The 23,262-nt window shown below is 40.5% G+C and overlaps 1 protein-coding gene across 1 annotated transcript in view; it reads left to right on the forward strand.

The window, feature by feature from the left end:
* The window catches only part of SCN8A (sodium voltage-gated channel alpha subunit 8), a 174,119-nt gene that overhangs the window by 109,951 nt on the left and 40,906 nt on the right, over positions 1-23,262 (forward strand). Inside the window, exons 13-15 of the mRNA XM_081821697.1 lie at positions 3,638-3,652; positions 12,434-12,566; positions 18,014-18,252. Of these exons, the coding sequence (XP_081677823.1) occupies positions 3,638-3,652; positions 12,434-12,566; positions 18,014-18,252 (387 nt within the window). The remainder of the gene's footprint in view (positions 1-3,637; positions 3,653-12,433; positions 12,567-18,013; positions 18,253-23,262) is intronic.

The following is a 23,262-nucleotide window of genomic DNA, read 5'->3' on the forward strand; positions in this document are numbered from 1 at the left end:
TTTTACTTCCTTTTCTTTCTCTCCATCTTTGCGAGTCTCTGTCAGCCTACCTGTTTCCCTCTCCCCCCTCCCCCCCACCCTGCTTTGACTGAATGCCTCTGGCCAGCGGATCCTGCCCGGATGGAATGAGAATGGCATCCTGCCACCACCAATGACCAAGTCTGAGCCGGTTTGGAACTACCATTGCTTCTCTCCCTCCCACGTCCTCTCCTCATAGGGAAACAGCCTGGAATTTAAAGCTCTTATCTTTCTGTTAAAACAACAACAACAACAATATAGTTCAGAATAATTTTCCAGTCTCCTCTGTAAGAATGAGGTGTGATTTTTCCAAAGAGGAACGTGGATACCTGGTGCTGCGGGCAGGAGGTGTGCACCAGGGAGAGCCAAGCAAGGAGAGGTTAGGGAAGCCGGTGCAGAACTGAAGCTAGACATTCAAAAGGGATTGAAATGGAAATAAATCAAAGGAGGGAAAAGTGGGAGGTTGGGGCAAGAACACATGGTGTATGGGGGAGGAAGGAAAAGGGAAGCGAAAGATGAATTTTAAATGTAATCAAATGTCAGGCTCTGGAGGAGCTACATATAATAGCTTCGTAAAATCACTTGTCTAGGGGTTTGGATAATGGCTCCCCTCTTTGGGAAAAGCCATCTCTTAACACTTCTTTAAATTCTAAGCTGTTTATACCTTTTTTTGTAGTTTCAAATTCTTGTAACCTCAGCGATCCTCATCCTCTGTACATCTAACTCCTTAACTTCCCTCAGTCCTTCCTTAGCTGGCATAAACTCCATGGGATAGCATGCCAGTCCATTTTGTTCTAACACTTCCGTTCCCTCTAACACAGCACGAAGACAGCCGGTCCTCTAATTAGCATGTTGCATGTGTGGAGGAAAACTGGACAGTCAAGGATGGAATAATTCACAATGATCTGTTTTTAACATTTCAGGACAGTTGTTGACTGTACAGATAAAAGGCACTTAAGGATGTGTTTGACATTGTCTTTTCTCTCCTGCCTTTTTATTTATTAGCAAAATACCCGCCCCCCCCCACACACGTGTTTGTTTAGCTTTTTACAAGCTACAAATTACTTTTACATTCATTATTTAATTTGCTCTGAATAAAAATTTCTGTAAGGCTGACCAAGTGGAGAGCATTATCCCTGTTTTTAGATGGGGAAGTAGAGCTCAGAGAATTTGGGCTCCTGGAGGTCACGCAGCTCATTGTTGATAGAGCCAGAGTCTTAGGGAGAAGACAATCTTCTCTTTCTCAGTGAATTTTAATGCCTTCTCTGTTTAGGCACATAGGCATTTTTCTTCTGGAAAACTGTTTCTTTAGTATCAACTATAATAGGAACGGTAATAATAACAAACAGTGGTTCCAAAATCCCCCCAAAACCAGAGAGTTGGCCAAAATAAATGTTATAGATGATTATCTTTACTCTAAATATAATTTTTGTTTGTCTCTAATTCTATATCTAGAGGTAAATTTTTAAGCTCCATAATTAGACAGTTATGTTCTTTGAAAAAGCAAGAGATGATATCAGTAGAGAATGAGGGGTGGGTCAGCATGGACAGTACAGTTTGGGCAACTCAAATGTTAAGAACCAAATTAAATTTTGACATTCTGGCTGGTTTTTTAAATATTTCAGCCAAATAATACATCTTGCTTTTTCTTTGAAAAGAAGGTATTAGAAAAGGTATTGAGGAAGGAGGAGATTGAACTTCAGCTAAAGGCAGATGAGCATGTTTGCAGGTTTGGTTTTTGGTTTTTTTGCAGCTTCTATTACAATGTGTGGGGGAGAAAATTTGAGAGGCAGTTGAGCAGATGGTTGTGGAAGTAAGGCTGTCTGCACCACTTTACACTGTAGCCTACAGAGTCCTGCCTTTGGGTTTTGGGGCGCCTGCACACTCAACACCCTGTAAGCACTTAGGGGATTCATTGCAGAGGTCCTAAGCGATGATGGTGACAGATTTGAGGATTCCCAAGGCCAGGAGGGCAGATCCCAGAGTGGTAGGAAATGAGGTAGGCAGGACTATTTCATCCCCAAAGGCTTCATAACTAGGAAAAGCTATTTCATTAGAAGCCGTAAAGAAGCACTTCCTAGCTATTAATTGTGTGGCAATCTATGTAAGTTATATTAATAGGCCAAAAAAACAAAACAAAACAAACCCAGACTGCATAGTGTGTGTGTGCTATGATAGCAGATCTATAGAAAGACAAACTACCTACAGAGAGAGGGTGCCTGACTAGAAGTTAATAGTAGTTGCCTTTGGGAGGGGAAATTAAAGGTGACTTTTTTTCTTCCTTACACTTTTCTGTTATTTACAGTTTTCCACAACGGACATAATAATTAGAGCCACCATATATTGGGTTCTTGCTATAGTTATGCTAAGCACTTTATATGCATGATCTCATTTAATTTCTTGTAATCATTGTGTTCAGTAGGTGGTTTTATCCTCTTAACAGGTGAGGTTCTGAGCCTTAGTGATTCATGGAAATGGAGCTTGAACCAAGGTCTTCCTGCTGTCAAAGAGGCCTTCCTGGCTGCTTGAATATTAGCTTCTTTGGGAAGTGGGAAAAACACCATTCATCTTAGAAGGACGCAACAGATTACTAATGTTACCTGCAGTCCAGACCAGAGGAGCAGCGAATACCGCTTTAGGCTAGGATGTAGCGATTCCTACTGTCAAAACATTTGGGATGCGTCTCCAGTGGATTAACCACTAGAGTGCTTCCATTGTATGCTCATGCTCTGTGGAGTGGTATGGGAGCTGCTGAGGCGCACAAGCTGGGCTCACACAGTATTGATGCTTAGGCTATGCCACATCTGTATTTTTTCCTCAGACTCAAGTCAAGAAATATAATATTCTCAGGGCGCCTGGGTGGCTCAGTTGATTAAGCATCTGACTCTTGATTTCGGTTCAGGTCATGATCTCAGGGTCCTGAGAGCAAGACCCACGTTGGGCTCCACGCTCAGAAGGGAGTCTTCTTCTCTCCCTCTCCCCCTGCCCCTCTCCCTGCTTGTGCATGTGCTCTCTCTCTCTCAAATAAATAAATCTTAAAAAAAAAAAAAAAAAGAAAGAAAAAAGAAATATAATATTTTCTGTGGAAAAAAAGATACCCGGACATCACCTCATTAGAGTTTCATCAGAAACTATTTCACCTGTTCATTAATTATTCAGTTATGATTAGTGAGTATTTTTCAATAGTTTAGGAATTTTCACTTTTGCTTTTTGCTGAAGCAGAGGATGAGGGGACTTTTCCCGTGTCTTCATCTCTAAGCTGGAAAAGTAGGTGAGAATCTCATCACTCATGGAGAAAGCAGGTGCTGCTGACAAATCAAAAAATCACAAGTAACTCAGAAATCATGTTGCACTAGCTTACACAAGCATTATCTCATTTAATGCACACAGCTGATAGATACTACTCGTGTGTGCATTTCACTGAGGAGGAAACCAAGGCTTAGAGAAATAAAGTGACTTGTCCAACATCACACAGTAAGTGGTAGGGTTAGGGCTTGAACACAGGCAGTCTGACTCCAGCGCACTGGCCGGTAACCAGGGCACTGCACCAACTCTGAAGCCCGGGTTCTTCAGTTTATTTACTGATGTGATCCTGGGAGATTAATGTCACCTTTCTAAGCCCATTTCCTTATCTGTAAAAAAGAGACAAAAGGACCTGTGCTATAAGGCTATTGTGAAGATTAAATGTAATAACATTTATAAACTGTGAAGCATATTATTTGGCCCATTCCTGGTGTTCAGAAAGCCAGTTTCCATTTATTTCCCTATACTTTTTTGGCCTGCTTAGCCGTGAGAAGTAGACATTAAGATTTCTCCTGAACTGCTTGACTTGGCAAGGGTTGCATTCCTTCTAAAATCTTAAAGAACCTTTGAGAAGAAGAAATTATTGTGCAATTATTTTAAAGCCGATTACTGCAAAAATTTGAGAAAGACTTGAACAGGAGATAAATGGCTAGGTTCTTTAAAGCTACTTCTAAAATGCTCTAAATTTTAGTTCCAAGAAAGGTAACTGCCTGATAAATTTCTGTTCATACATCTCCATCGGAAGGCAATTTAGTTGAGCTTCCTTGGGCAGATCTATAGAAATGTGGGCAAAATCTGCCATCTGCAGGTGTTATAGGATATCTCTTTGAGAAGGACAGCTACAATTTAGGAGGTTGGAAATCCGAGGCTAAATGTCCTAATAAACTTTGCATTTGGGTTGAGAGAAATGGAACAAATTTGTACTGAGTTTAACTTTCAAAGAATGTAATTAAGGTTCTCAGTGGCTTCCTCTGTTACTGATAGTTTTACATGAAAGCTGCTTAGAGGCTGAATTCTAAGAAGGCAGAAGCTCCTGCCTTTAAAACATTATTAAATCTTCTCTTTCCTCCCCAACAAAGTAAACAAAACAAACAAAAGAAATAAACACCTCCACTTACAGGAATAAAAAATGACCTGAAAAGATAGGTAAGGGGAAGGGAAAGAGTATGTGATCTCTCCTCTGGTCCTTGGGTCTCAGCGTGGTTGAAGGAAGAAGTCCTCTCCCTCCCTCCCAGGTGATAATAACTGAGTAGCTGAGCCAATAGCAGACACACCTCCCAAGCAGAGTCTGGAGGAAGGGCGCCTCTGAAGCTGCTATACATGGGAGAGTCCACTCCAGCATTCCTTCCCTCCGGGTGGCTAAAATCTGACACAAGATACGATAGCCAACAACCCGGATGGTGCGGCCACTTTGGAGAACAGTGGCAGTTCCTCAAAAAATTAAACACAGAGTTACCATATGATCCAGCAACTCTGCTTCTAGGTAGAACTGAAAACAGTGTTCACACAAAAACTTGTACATGAATATTCATAAAATCATTATTCATAATAGCCAAAAAATGGAAACAACCCAAATGCCCATCAACTGAGGGATGGATAACTAAAATGTGACACATCCCTATTATGTAATATTATTCAGCCATAAAAGGGAATGACGTATTGATATGTGCTACAGCATGAATGAACCTTGAAAGCATGATGCTCAGCGAAAGAAGCCAGGCACAAAATGCCACATAATATACGATTCCATTTATATGAAATGTCTAGAAGAGGCAAGTCTGTAAAGACAAAAAACAGATTATTGGTTGCAAGGGGCTAGGTAGAGGTGGGGCTTGGGATTGGCTGCTAACAAGTACTGTGTTTTTCTTTGGTATGATGGAAATATCGTGGAATACACTGTAAATATACTATAAGCCACTGAATTGCAATAACTTTGAAACGGTTAAAATGGTGAATTTTATGTTATGTGCATTTCATCTCAATGTTGTAAAAGTTGAAAAGAAAGAAGCAAATAGCCTGGGCTTTCAGTGCCAGCTTTCAAAACTTCACCTAGGGACTGGGGCGTCTGGGTGGCTCAGTCGTTAAGCGTCTGCCTTCGGCTCAGGTCATGATGCCAGGATCCTGGGATCGAGCCCCTCATCGGGCTCCTTGCTCCATGGGAGGCTTGCTTCTCCCTCTTCCACTCCCCCTGCTTGTGTTCCCTCTCTCCCCCTGCTTGTGTTCCCTCTCTCGCTGTGTCTCTCTCTGTCAGACAAATAAATAGAATCTTAAAAAAAAAAAAGAATTCCAAGCTAAGAAACACTAGCTTAAGAACCTTGGCTAATTTTATTCTGTGTCTCTCTGTCAAATAAATAAAATCTTTAAAAAAACTTCACCTAGGGAGGAAGGATTTCAGGAACTACATCCATCTTGGATTCCTGCATACCCTGGTTTTAACAGATCAGACTTTTTTAGTACAGATTTATTTTTCTCTGGATGCTACTATCTTAGCCCCCAGTTAGTGTTTAGCACTTTTAAGTAATGTTCTTTATAGGGAGTTTTAGTTTATGTCATCCTAGGCAGTTAACAGTGATGAATATATGTTTGCTCCCTGTCTCTCCATTAATCGGTCAGATCTGATGAATAATGAGAGACTCCATGTTTAGACAACAACCAGACCATATATAAAAATAGGACTTTCATCCACAACCTGCCCAAGAAGCCAGCCCCCTTATCAATGATAAACAAGCCAGGCAACCAGCCTGCTATAAGTCAGACTTGCAGGAAGCCAGATTGCTATCTCTAGTGACAATCCAGTAAACTAAACAATAACTTCTATAACAATCAGCCCCAAATGGTCAGGACTTGATTACTAAGTGACACTTTCCCTAATTTCTGTTTCTGCTTTCAACTTAGGACCCATCAGAGAAAGCCGAATATGCACCCCTAATCAATCACCTAGGATGCCCTGCTTCTCATTAGCCCACCTACAGCTTCCTCGTGCCAGCCACCTTGAAATCAAGGCACACCCGAAGTCTTCCCTTTTTTCCACTATAAAGCTTTCCCACTCTGCCTGCCTTTGAGTCTCTGGCAAAACACATGTGATGGTGGCTGACTCCCTACGTCAAGCTCAGAATAAATAGCTTTTCCCACTTGATTGATCTTCATTTATTTCCACACTATAGATAGCATTTTTTTTAAAGATTTTATTTATTTATTTGACAGAGAGAGAGACAGCAAGAGCAGGAACACAAGCAGGGGGAGTGGGAGAGGGAGAAGCAGGCTTCCCGCAGAGCAGGGAGCCCGATGCGGGGCTCGATCCCAGGACCCTGGGATCATGACCTGAGCCGAAGGCAGACGCTTAACGACTGAGCCACCCAGGCACCCTAGATAGCATTTTATACATATTATATACACACTCTGTGTCCCATATTCTTTCTCAAAGGAATTGTACTGCATAATCAGTATTGCAGCAGTGCAATGGGTAACCGTCATCCAAGAGTTACCAAGGGTGTGGATATGATGGTGGTGGAGTAGGAGCTGTCTGACCAGCTGAGAATTGTCCCCTACACCCCTTTGTACCACAAGACTCTCCCAGAAGGAACCCTTTCCTACTCAATCCCCTCACCTCTCTGAGCAACCTCTTCTATATGTATCACCATAGATTCGTTTTCTTTCATTTTCAAGGACTCATACAATATGTATTTCTTATTTGGCTTCTTTCACTCAACAAGATGTTTTTGAGATACATCCATGTTGTTTCAATAGATCATTCCCTGTTATTGATGAGATTGATAAGGTACTTTGTTGTATAAATACACTCTACTGTGTTAGTCCACTTTCCTGTTGATGGACATTCAGGTTGCTGAGAGCAGTCTTGTGCAACTCTTTTGGTAAATAAATGTTTTCATTTATATTGAATAATTATCTCAGAATGAAATTCCTGGGTCATATAGTAAATGTTATATTCAGCTTTATAAGAAACTGCCAAACAGCTTTCCAAAATAGTTACACCATTTTTTTAATGCTCCTACCAACAGTGTATTAGAGTTCCAATTGCTCCACATCCTAGCCAACATTTGGTGATGTTAGTCTTTGATTTTAGCATATTAGTAGTCATAAACTGTATCTTACCTGCTTTTAATTTGCATTTCCCTGCTGATTAATGATGATGAGCATCTTTTCATGTGCTTATTGGCTTCTCACAGATCTTTTATTAGTTGCTTATTTTTAAATCTTTTACCCATTATTGATTTGTTTTTATATGTTATGGATACAAGTCCTTTATCAGATACATAAATTTTTAATTTTGATGAAATCCAATGTAACAGTTTTTTCCTTTTATGTTGTTTTTTGCATCCTGTCCAAGTAATCTTTGCCATTACCCAAAATTGTGAAGTTATTTGCCTTCTATAAATTTTACAGTTCCGGGTTTTATATTCAGGTCTCTGATTTAGCTCAATTTGTGTGTGTGAAATTAGATGGGAGTTGACTTGGATGAATATCTAGTTTCTCAGTACCATTTGTTAAAAAGACTTTACTTTCTCCATTGAATTGACTTGGCACCTTGGTCAAAAATCAATTGATGTACATGTGTGGGTCTGTTTCTGGATTCTGTTCTGTTCCCTTGGTCTGTTTGTCTATGCTTAGACCAATATTACATTTGTCTAATTACTGTAACTTTATAGTCTTGAAATGAGATAGCATAAGCCCTCCAAACAAAAAATATTTTAAAGATTATTAAATAATCTCTTAAGAGATTAATTTGCTATTCAGATCTTTTTTAAAAGATTATTTTCCTATTCTAGATCCTTTGCGTGTCCTTATGTATTTTAGAATCATTTTCTATCAGTTTCTTCAGAAAAGCCTAGAATTCTTAGAGTGATTGCTGGGAATAATGGATGTCCTTGAGTCTTTCAATCTGTGAATGTGGTATAGTTCTCATTTATTAAAGTCTTCTCAAGTTTCTCTCAGCAAAGTTGTGTAGTTTGTATTGGATGTCTTACCCATCTTTCATTAGTTTTATTCCTTGGTATTTGTGTTTTTTGATACTGTTGTAAAAGGTATAATTTTTAAATTTTTTGTTTTCAAGTATTTGTTGTTGCCAGAACATAGAAATACAGTTAATTTTTGTGTATGACCTTGTATCTCATCACCTTGATAAATTAACATATTGGTTCTGTTAGGTCTTTTTTTTTTTTTTGTAAATTCCATAGGGTTTTCTACATGCACAATAATATTGTCTGTGTATAACAGCAACTGCACCTTTATGCCTTTTACTTATTTTTCTTGCTTTATTGCACTAGCTAGTACTTGAGATACAAAATTGCATAGAAATTATAAAAGCAGACATTCTTCCTTGTTTCCATTATTAGAGGAAGAGAATTTAATGTTTCATCAAGAAGTATATTGTTAGCTGTAGATTTTCATAGATATTCTTTATCAGATTGAAGCTGCTACATTCTATTCCTGGCTCGCTAAGAAATTTTATTATGCAGAGGTGTTGAATTTTATTAAATGTTCTTTTTCTGCATCTGTGAGATAATCAGATGGTTTTTCTCCTTTATTCTATTAAAGTGATGAATAACATTGACTTTTTTCCTAATGTGAAACTAGCCTTCCTAATATAAGCCCTGTTGATTGTGATATATTATCTTTGTATATATTTGCTTGTTTTGTTAAGAATTTAACATCGTTGTCCATGAGGGATATTGGTCTCTCATTTTCTTTTCTTGTGGTGTTTTTGGCAGGTTTAGTATCAGGTTATGTTAACTTTAAAACAGGTTGAGAAGTATACCCTTATCCTCTATTTTCTGAAGGAATTGGTATTAGTATTGGTACTGGTATTATTTTTTCTGTAAATGTTTGGTAGAATTCACTGGTAGAGCCATCTGGACCTAGACTTCTATTTATTGTAAGGTTTTTTTCAATTATAGTTTCTAATGTGGGCTATTTAGATTTTCTGTTTCTTCTATCAGTTTTGATAAGTTGTGTTTTGATAAGTTTGTCCATTTCATACAAGATGAAATGACATGAAGTTATTTACAATATATCCTTTTTTTTTTTTTTTAGGTTAGACCACTTAGATTTTGGGGTTTATTTATTATCATACTGTAGCTTATCATACTCTGACTAATATAAATATTGTATAGAAGGTTTCCATCTTACAATGGTTCAACTTAGAATTACGGTATGTTCTTATTATCCTAATAATGCCTATAGGATTTGTAGTAATGTTCCCATTCCTTTTCCTGAAAATTACCATTTGTGTTTTCTTTTTTTCTTGATCAGTATTGCTAGGGAATTATCAATTTTAGTAATCTGTTTTTAAAAAAACATTTGCCCTTTTTGATTGTCTATTGTTTGTCCACTTACTAATTCATTAATGTCCATTCTTATTTTTATTATTTCCTTTCATCTACTTACAGTTTAATTTGATCTTTTTCTAATTTCTCAAGGTGAAAGCTTAGAGCATTGATTTTATATCTTTTCTATATTCTATTATAAGCCTTTAGCACTGTAAAATTTTCTCAAACCATGTGTTAGCTGCATCCCATAAATCTTTTTTTTTTTTTAGAGACTCCATAAAGGTCATTTGTTTTTTTGTTTTTAAGATTTTATTTATTTATTTATTTGACAGAGAGAGAGAGACAGCGAGAGAGGGAACACAAGCAGGGGGAGTGGGAGGGGGAGAGGGAGAAGCAGATTCCCCACCGAGCAGGGAGCCCGATGTGGGGCTCCATCCCAGGACCCTGGGATCATGACCTGAGCTGAAGGCAGACACTTAACGACTGAGCCACCCAGGTGCCCCTGCATCCCATAAATCTTAATGTATTGTTTCCATTATCCTCAAAGTATTTTCTAATTTCCTTTGTGATTTCATCTTTCATCCATGGACTTTTACCAATTTAAGGGGACTTTTCTGACTATCCTATTATTACCACAATACTTTTCAGTGGAACCTGTTATTTGGATCTGTGGTATATGCTTTTCCTATGTAAAAAGGTGACATAATGACTTTCTTTTTTTGCCCTCTGAAGTTCCCCAAGTATGGTCTTTGATTTTTTTTTTTCTTGGTGTCTTCTTTCATTTATTTCTTTTCTGAAACTGAAGATATGTTCTATAACATGCCTTACTCTGGAACAAATTTTAACGTTATAGAACTATGTTGTCTCCCCATATCCCTGCTATAGTTCATTTTCATTTTACATAGAAAGATATAAATAATAATTGTTCCATCTTAATATTAAGCTTGGGGATAAACTTTATGTGGATTTTTTTAATCCAAGCTAAAAATTATTTTAGCTTTCAAATAGATACCACTAAATAATAATCTAATGATTTGACTAGGTCCTTTAGATAGCATTTTTATTAACTTTGTTTAAGGTTAATGTTATTAAAGTCTGAAGAATTTATATCTTGTTATATCCAGCAAGTCCAGAAAACAATAAGATATACTTAGAACCAAAGCAGTTTTAAATACAGTTTTATCCTTTCTTGATGAATCAGCCAGTCCATCAGATCTTACAGGACCTTGGAGTCAGCATTATGAAAATTATCTACCATGTACTGTAGATCTGCAGAGGGCAGCTCAGTAAAATTCTAGAATGAATAAATGCCAGAAACAAGAGTGTCCACTGTATGGGCCTTTCTGGATTCCTTTTTAGATGGTTGTCATTTTTAAAATAGAGTAGTCTAATCTGATTTATTAGGTGTCATGAATATCAGGCTGGCAATTGCAGCAAAAAGTGGCCTATCAAAGAAATATATCTTATTATGACCTGAGGTACTGGTCAACACATCGTTGTTACATATACAGGTGTTTGTATAATAATGCAGCCAGGAATTCCCAAGGAAATCAGTTCTTTTTCTTTTCCATTTCTTCTGTTGCTCTGCCAAACAAAACAAAACCCTAAGGTAAACCAAATGTCTGAATCAGTGAAACAGTTTGATGAAACACTGTAATAAGATAAATTATAATCTGCCAGAAACTTTCCTCTCTACAGTTCTTAAAATCTAATCATATCTAAGGGCAGAAAGGCTTTCTGACGTAGCTCTCTAGAAACAATTATTTTCTTTTCAAAACAGCTAGGATCATTCTGGTACTGATCAGATATACTTCTCCAGCTTCATACAAATACGTATCTTCCCTGTCCTCTGAGAGATGGTGACTGTCTCTGCCCTCTTACCTTCACAATGGAAGGGACAGCCAACATTACATGGATGACCTGTTATAGTGGTTGGCATGGTTACTAGAAAGCTAGCTTTTAAGCCACTGCATGAAGGCTGATCTAATGTAGTATATTCAGGGTGTCACAAAGAGCACAAGCAAGGGGCATTAAGAAACACGGTGCTGTAACCTTCCATACCAGTATTGCCCCCAGTGGAGCATGTAACAGTTACTTTGTATAACCGTCTGATGGTGTTTTCTGCCTTTTTTGTTTGGGAATTTGAATATTGCAGGTTAACTTATAAAGTAAAATTTTATAAGGGCAAAATAAACATAGTGCTATATATGTAATTAAAATAGTGAAACCCTTAGCATACTTGGAGTGGCTTGGAGGAGAATTAGGGTAGAACTTCAACTTGCTAACGTTCAGTTAGGCCCAGGTTTGACATTTGGAGGTGATAGTTTGAGAGAGTGATGGTGCCTCCTTCCCATGGAGGAAACAATGTCTACAGTACTCAGTGTGATCAGGGACTTGGCCCTTAATGAAATGTCGAATAGAGGTGAATTTGACTTATTTTATCGTGTGGTCCAATTCTAGCCAGATGCTGTGGATACGAGACTGAGACAGGAAAACTCACGTTCTGCTTCAGATGGCATTGCCCCTGGAGATCTGGTCTTTCTACTGCATGCTAGGAATTGACCAGATGAGGTGTTTGGGTCCCAGCCAGATTCTTTGGTTCATTGTAGATTTGTACAAACTTACCTGGTCTTGTCATCTATAGAGGTAGGATGATCCGTGGTCATGTTTCCTTCTACTTCTTGAGGTTAATAGGATTGTAGGGTCAAAGTTAAAAGATGTCATGAAGAGTATCTGTTTCTGCTCATATTCTGGACTATCTGTCCAGTAAGGCCCAGATGTAATGTTTGTAAGACTTTACTCACCTGATTTGCTATTTTTTTCAGGCTACAACTGAGGTGGAAATTAAGAAGAAAGGCCCTGGATCTCTCTTAGTTTCCATGGACCAACTGGCCTCCTATGGACGGAAGGACAGAATCAACAGTATATTGAGTGTTGTTACAAATACACTAGTTGAAGGTATGTGCCCTTGATGTCAGTCCAAGCCACCAAGATATCAATATGTAGTGCGCATGATAAATATAATCCCTGTCCATTGGCCTGAGTTTTGCAAAAATTGACTCTGAACTTTAGGAATAGAGTCTACTGGTTGTAGAAACCAGCATCCCAGATCTGCATGCAGAGACTCAAATAAGGACTTCAGAGCTGCTGCCAGCATCGTACACAGATAGGTAAGAAGAATGAAGGAATGACAGTCAGGGGTGAGCTAGAAGATCTCAAGACCGTAATGGTCATGAGGAGCCAGTGGAGTGAGGTGAGGCGTAAAGGCTGTAGACTGAAGAACTGTGAAAAAAGGAAATGATGGAATCCCCTCCGTGCCCTCTGCCCCAAAACATACCTTCCTCTTTTCCTTGTTAGCTACCTACAGCCCTCTTGGTTTTCCCTGAAGGACTAATGTACTGTGCATTTTGATTGCACCTAATTCTGCCTCTCATCAAACACCCCCACGTATCCATAAATATATTTGATGTGTGAATAGGTAAGCCGAAACCCCTCTTATTTCGGCTCTCTGTGCCACAGGGAAAGAACAGGCACTGTTGAATCATAGTGTATCTGCAGTAACGTTGCTGTCAGTGCTTGTACTGGTATTGGGTGGCTCCGCCACGACACAGCCTGGCATGCTGAGGAATATCAGGATTTTCCATGACCCCACAGTCCCCTAGCAAGTATCAGCTCTCTGTCCAACTGTGGTCTGTATTCCAGGCTCCTCTTGCTTTCTCTGGAGGTAGATTCACTGACGGGGTTTTCTCTCACGAGATTCTGATTGATTCTGCATGAATCTTCTTCTTTTGATTCACGTGGATTCCCCTGAGCTGTCCCACTATAGATCCAGAATATTCTCAAGGCCTCAGATTGCTGTTCTTCAGAGTTCAGACCCCCAGGCTAACCCAACAATAACCAGAGTTCCTGAGATAAGGAGATTCAAAACTATCCTGGTGTCTTTGCGACAAGTTATTTTTTGAGTCATTTGAGCCCAATACCACTTCTACTCTGAGAGAAAGGGAATGAGAGAGAGAGTGTGTGTTCATTCATTCGGCAAGCATCCGTGATAAAGGGAGAATCCCCAGAAAGGAACTCCCCTAGATTGTTTACATTCCCACATGTGAGCAAGGTGTTAGACTGTATGTAGACTAATCTGAAGAATGTATCACGTAAAAAGAATATTGAGTTAACTGTTTTCAGCTGCCTGAACATTTATTCCTGTTTTCCTTTAATTCTCATCGAGGTCATCATCTGAGAAAATATCTTTAAACTTTGTAGTTTATACTTTGAGATCACAGGCAAATAACTGCAGAGCATAAGAATTCCAAGCTAAGGGGGCGCCTGGGTGGCTCAGTCGTTAGGCGTCTGCCTTCGGCTCAGGTCATGATGCCAGGATCCTGGGATCGAGCCCCGCATCGGGCTCCCTGCTCCGCCGGAAGCCTGCTTCTCCCTCTCCCACTCCCCCTGCTTGTGTTCCCTCTCTCGCTATGTCTCTGTCAAATAAATAAATAAAATCTTAAAAAAAAAAAAAAAAAAGAATTCCAAGCTAAGAAACACTAGCTTAAGAACCTTGGCTAATTTTATTCTTTACTTGGAGACAAGGACAGGATTTCTCTGGATATCTGTGGACATCGAGAAAGACAAATGAACCACCTCCAACAGGCATATTTTATGACGGCAAAGACATCAGAATGGGAGAACTATTGATGCAATCCAACAGTTACTCAGTTTGACTACTGCAGTGGCCCAGCACAGGGTCTAGTAAAAGTACATGCGCCCAAAATGTTTGTTAGACTGACCCTTGCCATGCTTGGAGCGGTGGGGCTTCCGTGCTGCGGGCTTCCTTTTGGAGGCCTTGGTGCTTCTATTCCTCTACTGAGTTGGGTAGAAACCACTGGAGCAGTAGCTTGGTCTTTTTCTTCTCCATTTTCTTCCTCTTCTCCCCGTACTCTTCTTTTTCTTCCTGTTCTACCCTACTCATTCTCTACCCTCCACCCACCAGCACATACATAATAAAAAATAGATATAGGGGTAGCTCAGGGGAGAGAGAGACAGTCATACTTGTGTTCCTGAGTAGGAAGCCATTCCAGTTCTTTCTCCCTTTTTGAAGTCCCAATGTTCACATAGCCTTTGACATTCCCCTATCTCCTCCCCTAGTATTCGACTCCCTTTGTTAAAGCTGATGAGACAGAACTGCTGTAAGCAAAGAACAATGAATGGCTGGAGCTGAATAATGTGAGAGGGAATTAAAGGACATTAAGAAAGATCCATTCCTATTTAACTGCTGGTCCCTCTGTATTCAATGATTGCTACAACATGAAAAGCCAGCATTGAATGAATAATTGTTCCTGCTTCTCAGACTTCAGTTAGGAAACTCTGACGTTGTTTTAATCTTTGGATTACCAAACCAAAGAAGCAGACTTCTACCTACCTGATATCTTAGAGAACACAGTGGAGAATTCCAGAAGCGTGTAAATAAGGAGAAAATCCTGCCTGCTGTGTGTCCCCCAATCCCGTTGCAGACATGCTCACCCGGATCCAGGAAACTCAGCAGAATTTAGTCAGCAGAGCCATCAGCTTGGGGATATTTCAGAGGACTGGGGGTAGGTTGTAGGCAGACTACTATAGCCTCACTTCTCTGAGCAGTGAAGCTGTGGGAGAAGGGGAGGGAGTTGGTGAAGTAAGAATGAAGAAGTGATGGTAGTACTTGGCATTATTGGTTCTCAGGTAAAACAGGTTCAAAAACTGCCTTGTAAAGACAACTGGCCATAGCTGTTGGCTGCCATGATTTGTTGATTCACTCTTGTGTTCGATTGACCAGCCCCAAGTGTCAGTCAGCATCATTACTTACCTGCTGTCTTTCATGGGTGTGGCTGCAAGCTCTGTGAGGGTGGGGACTCTTGTTCATCAGCGTATTCCCAGGGCCTCACACACTGTAGGTGTTTCAAAGTTGTTGAATTGAATTGAGAGAAGCCCTGCCCTCAGAACCCTCACGGTCTACTAACACCACCATCTTGGAATTGTGAGGCCCTCTCTGAAAACAATTCCCAGCACCCCTGAGGTTGAGACTACAGTAATCTCTTGAGAATGTCCAGGAGCAAAGTAAGGGGGACCCCACAAACCTTTGGATATTTCTTTGGATATGTTAACCCATTCCCCCAGACCAAATTCTTAGCCGCTTCAGGCATGTGGGACCAGTAACAGTTTGTCAAGTTGTGAGTCAGTTTATAAACCTCTGTTTTCACCTAACTGATCTTTTCTAGCTCCTAAAGCTCTACATTGTCTTACCGTTTGTGGAACAGAAAAGATTATCCTGGGATCTTACCTGAGAAAATGTGGATAAGATCCCTAGTATCCCTGTAGGAATCTTCTTGATGCCCCATAGGGTGGGGAAACCCTTCTTCAGTGTCTGGCAGAGACTTGGAGCCTAGAGCACTGTACAACACTGCAATTGTGTCTACTGTCAGAGACGTGAACAGTTGCTGCTTTAACCTCCACGTGCCAGTGAACAGACGTTTGGAGAAGGGAGGAGATTAAAAAAAAGGAACGGAACCAAATTTCCAAATATGTACTGTAAGAATTTATGGAAATAAGAGAACCTTTTCATTTTCTTTTTTTGGTTAGAAAACTAAATTTACCTTGGGAAGGGAGGGAGTTCTATGAGGAAGAAGCCAAAGCAAATTTTCTTCACAGACTTCCTTTCCCACGCAGACTCCCACGTGGCGCTTACTGTGGCCCTTAAATCTGAAAAACCAAGGCAACCATTTTCTTAGCAACCAGGGAGCCAATCAAAAACCCAACCAAAGCACCCCATCTAAAATAAAGCCATCACCATGGGCACCATCCAGCTGGTTGGAAAAAGGGAAAGTAGACTAATTTAAGGCAGCCATCTTGTTCTTGGTGAAACATTGGGAAACTTTTTTTCATTCCCTGAATGATTTGATTTTGTCAGCAGAATTGGGTTGGGGTGTGGAATAGATATCCAACCCCGTGGAACCAAGACCTTGCCTCTAAGGATTATCATGCTGACCGGTTTTCAAAGCTACATCTCTTAAAGAACATCCTGGGAGATCAAGGTCCTTGGACTTTGGTAACCCAAGCTATTATATAAGTCATACTGTACTTGAGGAGGGCTTTGTTACCTATGGCCTAATGCCTGGATTGTTGTGGCTGCCAGCTGAATGGCTCTCTTCCTTTAGTGTCTAATGGTCCTTTTTCATCTTTGTTTCTTGAATGACCTTAGAGATCACCATGGTCCATGATATTCAGTCTATGTCCAGGATTCTAGGGAAGTGCCTCAGGGAAGGAGGAAGTCCGTGGTCAGACTGGGCTCCTCTTCCTGCATCAACTAGAACAGTTTTTTATATTGGGGATCACATAAGATCTTGTTGGAAACTAAACAGTCTGTTTTTTTTTTTTAAAGCAAGAGAGCCAGACTGAAAGAAGATAAGAAAAAGGAAAGAAGAGAGAGACCAAGGAAGGGAAGAGGGGAGGGAGGACGAAAATGACGAAGGGAAGGGGAGGGATGAGAAAGAGGAGAAGAGAGAGGAGTGGGACTCCTGTGCCCACCTCAGTGGGCTCACTGGGCGAACTCACTGACTTGTACTTCTTTGGGACCGGAGGGAACAGCCTGCACTGGCTTGCCGGCCGCCGGCCACCCGCCCTGCCTCTGCTGCCTAGAGAATGGGAAGAGCGAATGCTTCTGTAGCACTTACTGTAGACCAGGGCGCTCCGAGGCACTTTCACTTTCTATCATAGCCCATTTCATTCTTCCAGCAAATTGAAGTACTGTACTCAGGTTCCCCCACTGAGCAGTGGCTGAGCACCCAGGTACGTCTGGCTTCAGGGTCTGTGCTTTTGACTGCTTCTCTGATAATGATTTAGTGATATGATGTATAATATAAAACCCACCATTTATCAAGGACTTGCCGTGTGCCGGGCCCTGTGCTGGCCGCTTTGTGTTCACCCACTCACTTACTCCTCAGTCAGTGGATGAGGATTATAGGACTCGTTTAGTCCTATAGCCTGTAAAGGAAGTGTCATTTCAGATGAGGCAACAGAAGTGTAGAGGAATAAGTAACTTGCCTGAGATCACACAGTCGTGAGTGTTGAAGCCAGTTGGACCGGGGAGTCAGATTCCAGAGGCCAAGCTCCTAACCATGATGCTGTGCTCCCAAAACGGACAGATCAAACCCTAGTTTATAACCAGATAGTTGTTAACAGGGAAGTGACCTGGGACTGCCCCTGCCTCCTCTTTCCCTTCATGAGAAAGAAAATGGGGTGGGGGGCAGCAACTACACACTCAGGACAGACAGCCTTCAAACCACCTTTCTTGTGGTGAATAGCAGTGATAACGACCCAGCAGAGGATTAGTAGCAGCCCCCTTTGTTTTCTCCCTGTGTTTGTTCTTTTACTCACTGCAGAGCTGGAAGAGTCTCAGAGAAAGTGCCCGCCATGCTGGTATAAATTTGCCAATACTTTCCTCATCTGGGAGTGTCACCCCTACTGGATAAAACTGAAAGAGATTGTGAACTTGATCGTTATGGATCCTTTTGTGGACTTGGCCATCACCATCTGCATTGTCCTCAATACCCTGTTTATGGCCATGGAGCACCATCCCATGACACCACAGTTTGAACACGTCTTGGCTGTAGGAAATCTGGTAAGACAGAATACTGTCTCCTGATTTTATGATCTGAACATGTTTTGCCTGTAGGACATCTTTTTCTGATACTGGAAGCTGGAGTTTAGTTGAAAAGAAAGTAATAGTTAATTGGAAGACAAATGCTTCCACATATGGCGTAGCCCCAGTCACTTCTGCTCACTGTTGTGATCCCTTGGCTGTTTCCTCTTTCTGCAGAACTTTGAAGACGTCATTTAGGAGCTATTGGCAGAAAACCAGCCATGGTGACAGAATGGGAGGCATGGTGCAGTGGGTTGGTTTCAGCAACCTGAGCCAAGGACGTCTGGATTTTTTTTTCTCATTCTGTTTCTCACATTGATTCCTGCATTACTCCAGCACATCACTTCCCCTTTCACCTTCAGTAACAACCACCACAAAATAGGGGAGCTCTTTTAGTGCATTAAACATAACTATAAATTTGCCTGCACTGTCATATCTTAATTATCCATATGGGGCCTATCTGTGGGAAACTTTTAATTCTAGGCTGGTTTCCCCCTCACATCCAACTTCTGGGCTCTCATCCAGTTTCTACCGTTAGTTGATCTGTGCCAAATTTATTTTAATGTTAGCTTAAGTCATATATTTAATTTATCATATTGTTTAGAAGATAAGAATGAGGTTGGTTTTTTTTAATTGTTTCTGAAGTCAAATAGTTGTGTTTTGGGGATTATCTGTTTTATTTCTTTAATCCAAAAATCAGGAGTTGATTGAATTTTTATAGATAGGAAAGATTTAGTTGGAAAGAATCTTCTAGGTCATCTGGGCTTCATTATTCCTTAGGAGTTTCACCATGCGCAAGTCAAATCTAGTTGTCTGTTACCTTTTGAGTATGATCTCTGCCTGATGTTCTCCCTCTCCCTCTCCCTCTCTCTCTCTCTCTCTCTCTCCCTCTCCCTCCCCCCACACGCGCACACACACACACACATGCCTCATACACACAAAGAGTTTTTACGTTAAGTCCTAATAGACTATTAGAGTGTTATAATATCATTTTGAGTTCTGATTATGAAAACACATGGCAAAGGAGGAGATCCTTTATCTGCTTAGTCCTTGCAGCCTATCCTGTTCCCTGGTATATGTCCAAGATAATTCTGTGGTCTTTCCACTCTCCATGTCTGAGTTAGTGCCACACTTCAGGCACTCACTGCTTCGACGTAAACCCTCATGTGCAGCCTGGTGAAATATGGGTGGTCTTGAAACAGGACACTCTCATAGGCTGTCCAGGAGATCTGCTGACTCTGAAGGGTACCTGACAGTGGGCCGTGTGACTGGCTGACCAGAAGCTTGGCCATCAAGCAACATTTTGAACCAGTCAACAAAATGGTACAGATAAGAGCTTTATTTTATTAGCCAAGAGTTAAGTAATGAAAAATATGACTTGATAATTTTGTTGTTGATGATGGTGGTGGTGGTATTTTCCCGGTGATGGTTTGTTTTTCTTAAAGTCTTTACTTTTACTTGCTTTTTACAGAATGAGTCCTTGATTTTGAAGGGATTTTGAGAGGCCTTTTCACCGACCACCAGCAGAATTGCCCTCAGACCAGGCCAGGAGATAACATTATTTTTCCCTTTCTTAAAAATCTGTAGAGACTTAGGGTTACACCTAAATTAGAGTTGTGAGCATTCAGAAGACTTTGCTCAGAATCACCGAGAAGAAAGAGGAGAGAAGGGAAGGTCAGCAACTAATATTCAGGGATTTCTTGAAGCAAGCTAACCAAAACCGAGCTTTAAAATGAGAAAGCACTCTGGGGGCAAGAATTTTCAAGGGATTGTAAAGAATTGTAAGCATGCAATTAGTAGTGGGGATGGAAAATAGTGAATGGTTCAGGACACTGTGGAATGGCCAGTAGATTCGAGGTGAGCGTGAAGGGAAAGAAATGAAGAATGGTACCTAGATTTGGAAGTTTAGTAGCTAAGAGGGAAGTAGGATGACTGAGAAAGGAATAGGTTTGGAGTTTAAAATCAAGAGTTCTGTTTTGGACATACTAACTTAAAATATGCTACTCATTTCTAACCACAAATGTTTGCATCTATGAAACGAGGATAACACCATGTCATCAGTAGTTGGGAGGATAAAATGAGAACCTATAGAGAAGTTTTGGGAATAGTGAAAAGCACTCTACAAATCATGGGAACTGTATTAGTGTAATTCAGTAGCTTGGACTTTGGCTTTATTAAATGATTCATTAATCAGGCAGCATCCCATCTAACAAGCAGAGAGGAGCTCCCAAAGGCTTAGACATCTAGAGAGTCTTTGACTAAACCTGAGAAAAAGAAGATGGAAAAGAGTGAGATTGACCAGCTTGTGAAATAGGGGACGATCTTGTCTCACGGTTGGAACTCTGAGGACTTCCCATAGCTGGGACAGTGAATTGAGCTGTGTTTGTCCATAGATACACAGATGGAGGTTTCTGATGATAGAAGAGAATAGTTTGCTGTAAAGTGAGGGTCCCTCCTGCCTCTTCCACCCTCCCCACAAGGAAAAACATTAATACGAGGAAGAACCTTACAGATAATTCTATCCATCCCCCGTGTTCCATAGAGGAAATGGAAGCCCAGGGAGACTATCTACAACTTTTGTGTTATTCAGGAGATAAATGTAAAGATTCTTTTCTTGCCTTTTTTGCAATCATTTGAACACAACAGTGAGTTTATAAGGTGTTTTGTTTTGTTTTGTTTCGTTTTGTTTTGTTTTTTAAGCAATCTCAATCTTGGAGAAAGATTTCAGGTACAGTCTAAGACAATTTTTTGGACAGTAAGTTGCTGACACAGCCTCTCAGCCTCTCGCGTGTGTGTTTTATGAACAGTACACTCTCATGCAAAACCACGATACAGCCATCAGACTCAAGAAATTCCTGTGCACCTCACAGACACTTCATTCTCAGGCCCCTTCAGGTTCTGCCAGAAATCCCAGTCATGTCCTCTCTAACAAAAGGATGCCGTTCCAATCTCCTGTTGCATTCGGTTGTCCTGTCTCTTCAGTCTTCTTCAGCTTGGCGGACTTTCTCAGTCTTTCATTGGCTCTCTTGACCTTGGCACTTGGGAAGACTACAGGCCAGTTATTTTGTAGAATTCCCTCAAGTTCAGTTTGTCTGATGCTTCCTCACGATTAGACTCAGCTTACACATTTGGCAGGAATATCACACAAGCGAGGCTGTCTTCTCTTTGAACCTTCCAGGTGGCACAGTTTCCATTTGTCCCATATTGGTGATGGTCACTTGGTCAGTTGATGAAGGAGGGGTCTTCCAGTCTTCTCTCCTGTAGAATTACTCTTTTCATCTATAATTCCATTATAGTCAGTAAATCTTTGTGAAGATGTTTTGAAATTATCTAAATTTACTTTTCTTTGTTAAACTTATGATTTACTCATTTATTTATATCAACATGGACTCATGGCTTTCAGTTTTATCTGGTGGGTTATAATCCATTATTATCATTTACCTAAATGTTTAAACCATTCCTGATTTGGCCACTGAGAGTTCCGTCAAGCTGGTTTCTGTGTCCTGTTAACATATCCTCATTACTTCCTTTTTTCTGGTATCACAGAATATTCCAGGCTAATTTTATATTTTTCCCATCTCAGGCCTGGACCAGCCATTTCTCAAGGAGCCCTGGTTGTTGTAGTGGAAAATGATATTTAGAAGTCAAGATCTACTGGAGGCAATGTGCATGACTGGGCCCTCTCAGTATGGGGCTAGCTGTTTATTCTAGTCCAGCATTACCGGATTCATTCTGGTGTCTCCCTTTCTATAGTTGTAACTCCTCTGACAAAAAGAAACCTGGTTGCCACTATCTCTAGTGTATTTATTTGATCAAAAAACCACTGTTACCTCTTGCAAGGTGATGGTCCTCCTTGCCCTGTTCAGGCTCTGGCTTCCTATGCTAGATATCCAGCATCCACACCAGTGTCCTCCCTGTAGGTTTACCTCTCCCCACACTTGTCAGGCCCTGACACCCCAGTCCCAATTTCTTTGAGAACTGCTACATTAGGACATAAATTCCTAGGTGAATATTTGAGGACACTCACAAGAGCCACATCTATGTACAGTTGTTGGTTGATACTCTGCTTATAATTCTCCTTTTTTCTCCTCCTCAAGAAGCATACCACAGTGCAAATTAGAATGGCATCATAGGGATAGCCTTAAATCTACTCTTTTCCATTTGTAAAAAAGTAGTTCTTTCATACCAGCAAACCCCAAATGATGGCAATCACTGTATGTTGAAATAACATGGTTGCTGACCTCTGTCACAGGCATTTCTGCCCGGCATCTGGGTGCCATTCATCCCATTGAAAAGCAACAGTACTCTGTCATCGTTGATTTTCTCTTAGGAACCAGAGTTCCCACAGTATAAATATTCCATGGTCAGTTAGCCAGTGCTTATTACTGAGCATTTCCTGTGTGTTCACCAGAACCAACAGGACAGCAGATGCAGTCTCTACTTAGTGTGCAGTAAGCAGGCTGACATTTCTATATAGAGAAACCTTCCATAGGTTTACGCTGAGGGTAAAATGTCTGGCGGGAATTGATTAGCTGCCCTCACTTACAGTGATGTTCCATCTGTAGATGCTTAGCATGCACTGTGAACTTTGATTTTGCTTAACTGGATCTCTAGGGAATATTTTCTTTCAGTTCTAGAATACTGCATCTTCAGTTTAGAAAAATGGGGAGCCATGGAAAAGTACACAGACACAAAACCTTACAGCCCACGTATCCATTTTGATTTCCATCACACTGTTCTGTTTTGCCATTGCTATACATTCATTGAGTCTGTTTCCAAACACTGTGTGTAATCTAAGTATTTTTCACTATTTCCAGTTTTGTCCTCAGACCATATCTTCAAAGTTTCCTAAAACTGCTTCCTTTGTAAACTTGGTAACCGGGTAGTTGCAAGCTGTAATTTATTATGAGTTTAAAACCTATTACATATAAAGTACATATTATGATATTCAGTAAGAGTCTGTTGTTACATGGTTAGCTTAGAATGAGG

This window comes from Leptonychotes weddellii, chromosome 5 (genome assembly GCF_054177405.1).
Source record: "Leptonychotes weddellii isolate Sample4059 chromosome 5, ASM5417740v2, whole genome shotgun sequence".
Taxonomy (NCBI): domain Eukaryota; kingdom Metazoa; phylum Chordata; class Mammalia; order Carnivora; family Phocidae; genus Leptonychotes; species Leptonychotes weddellii.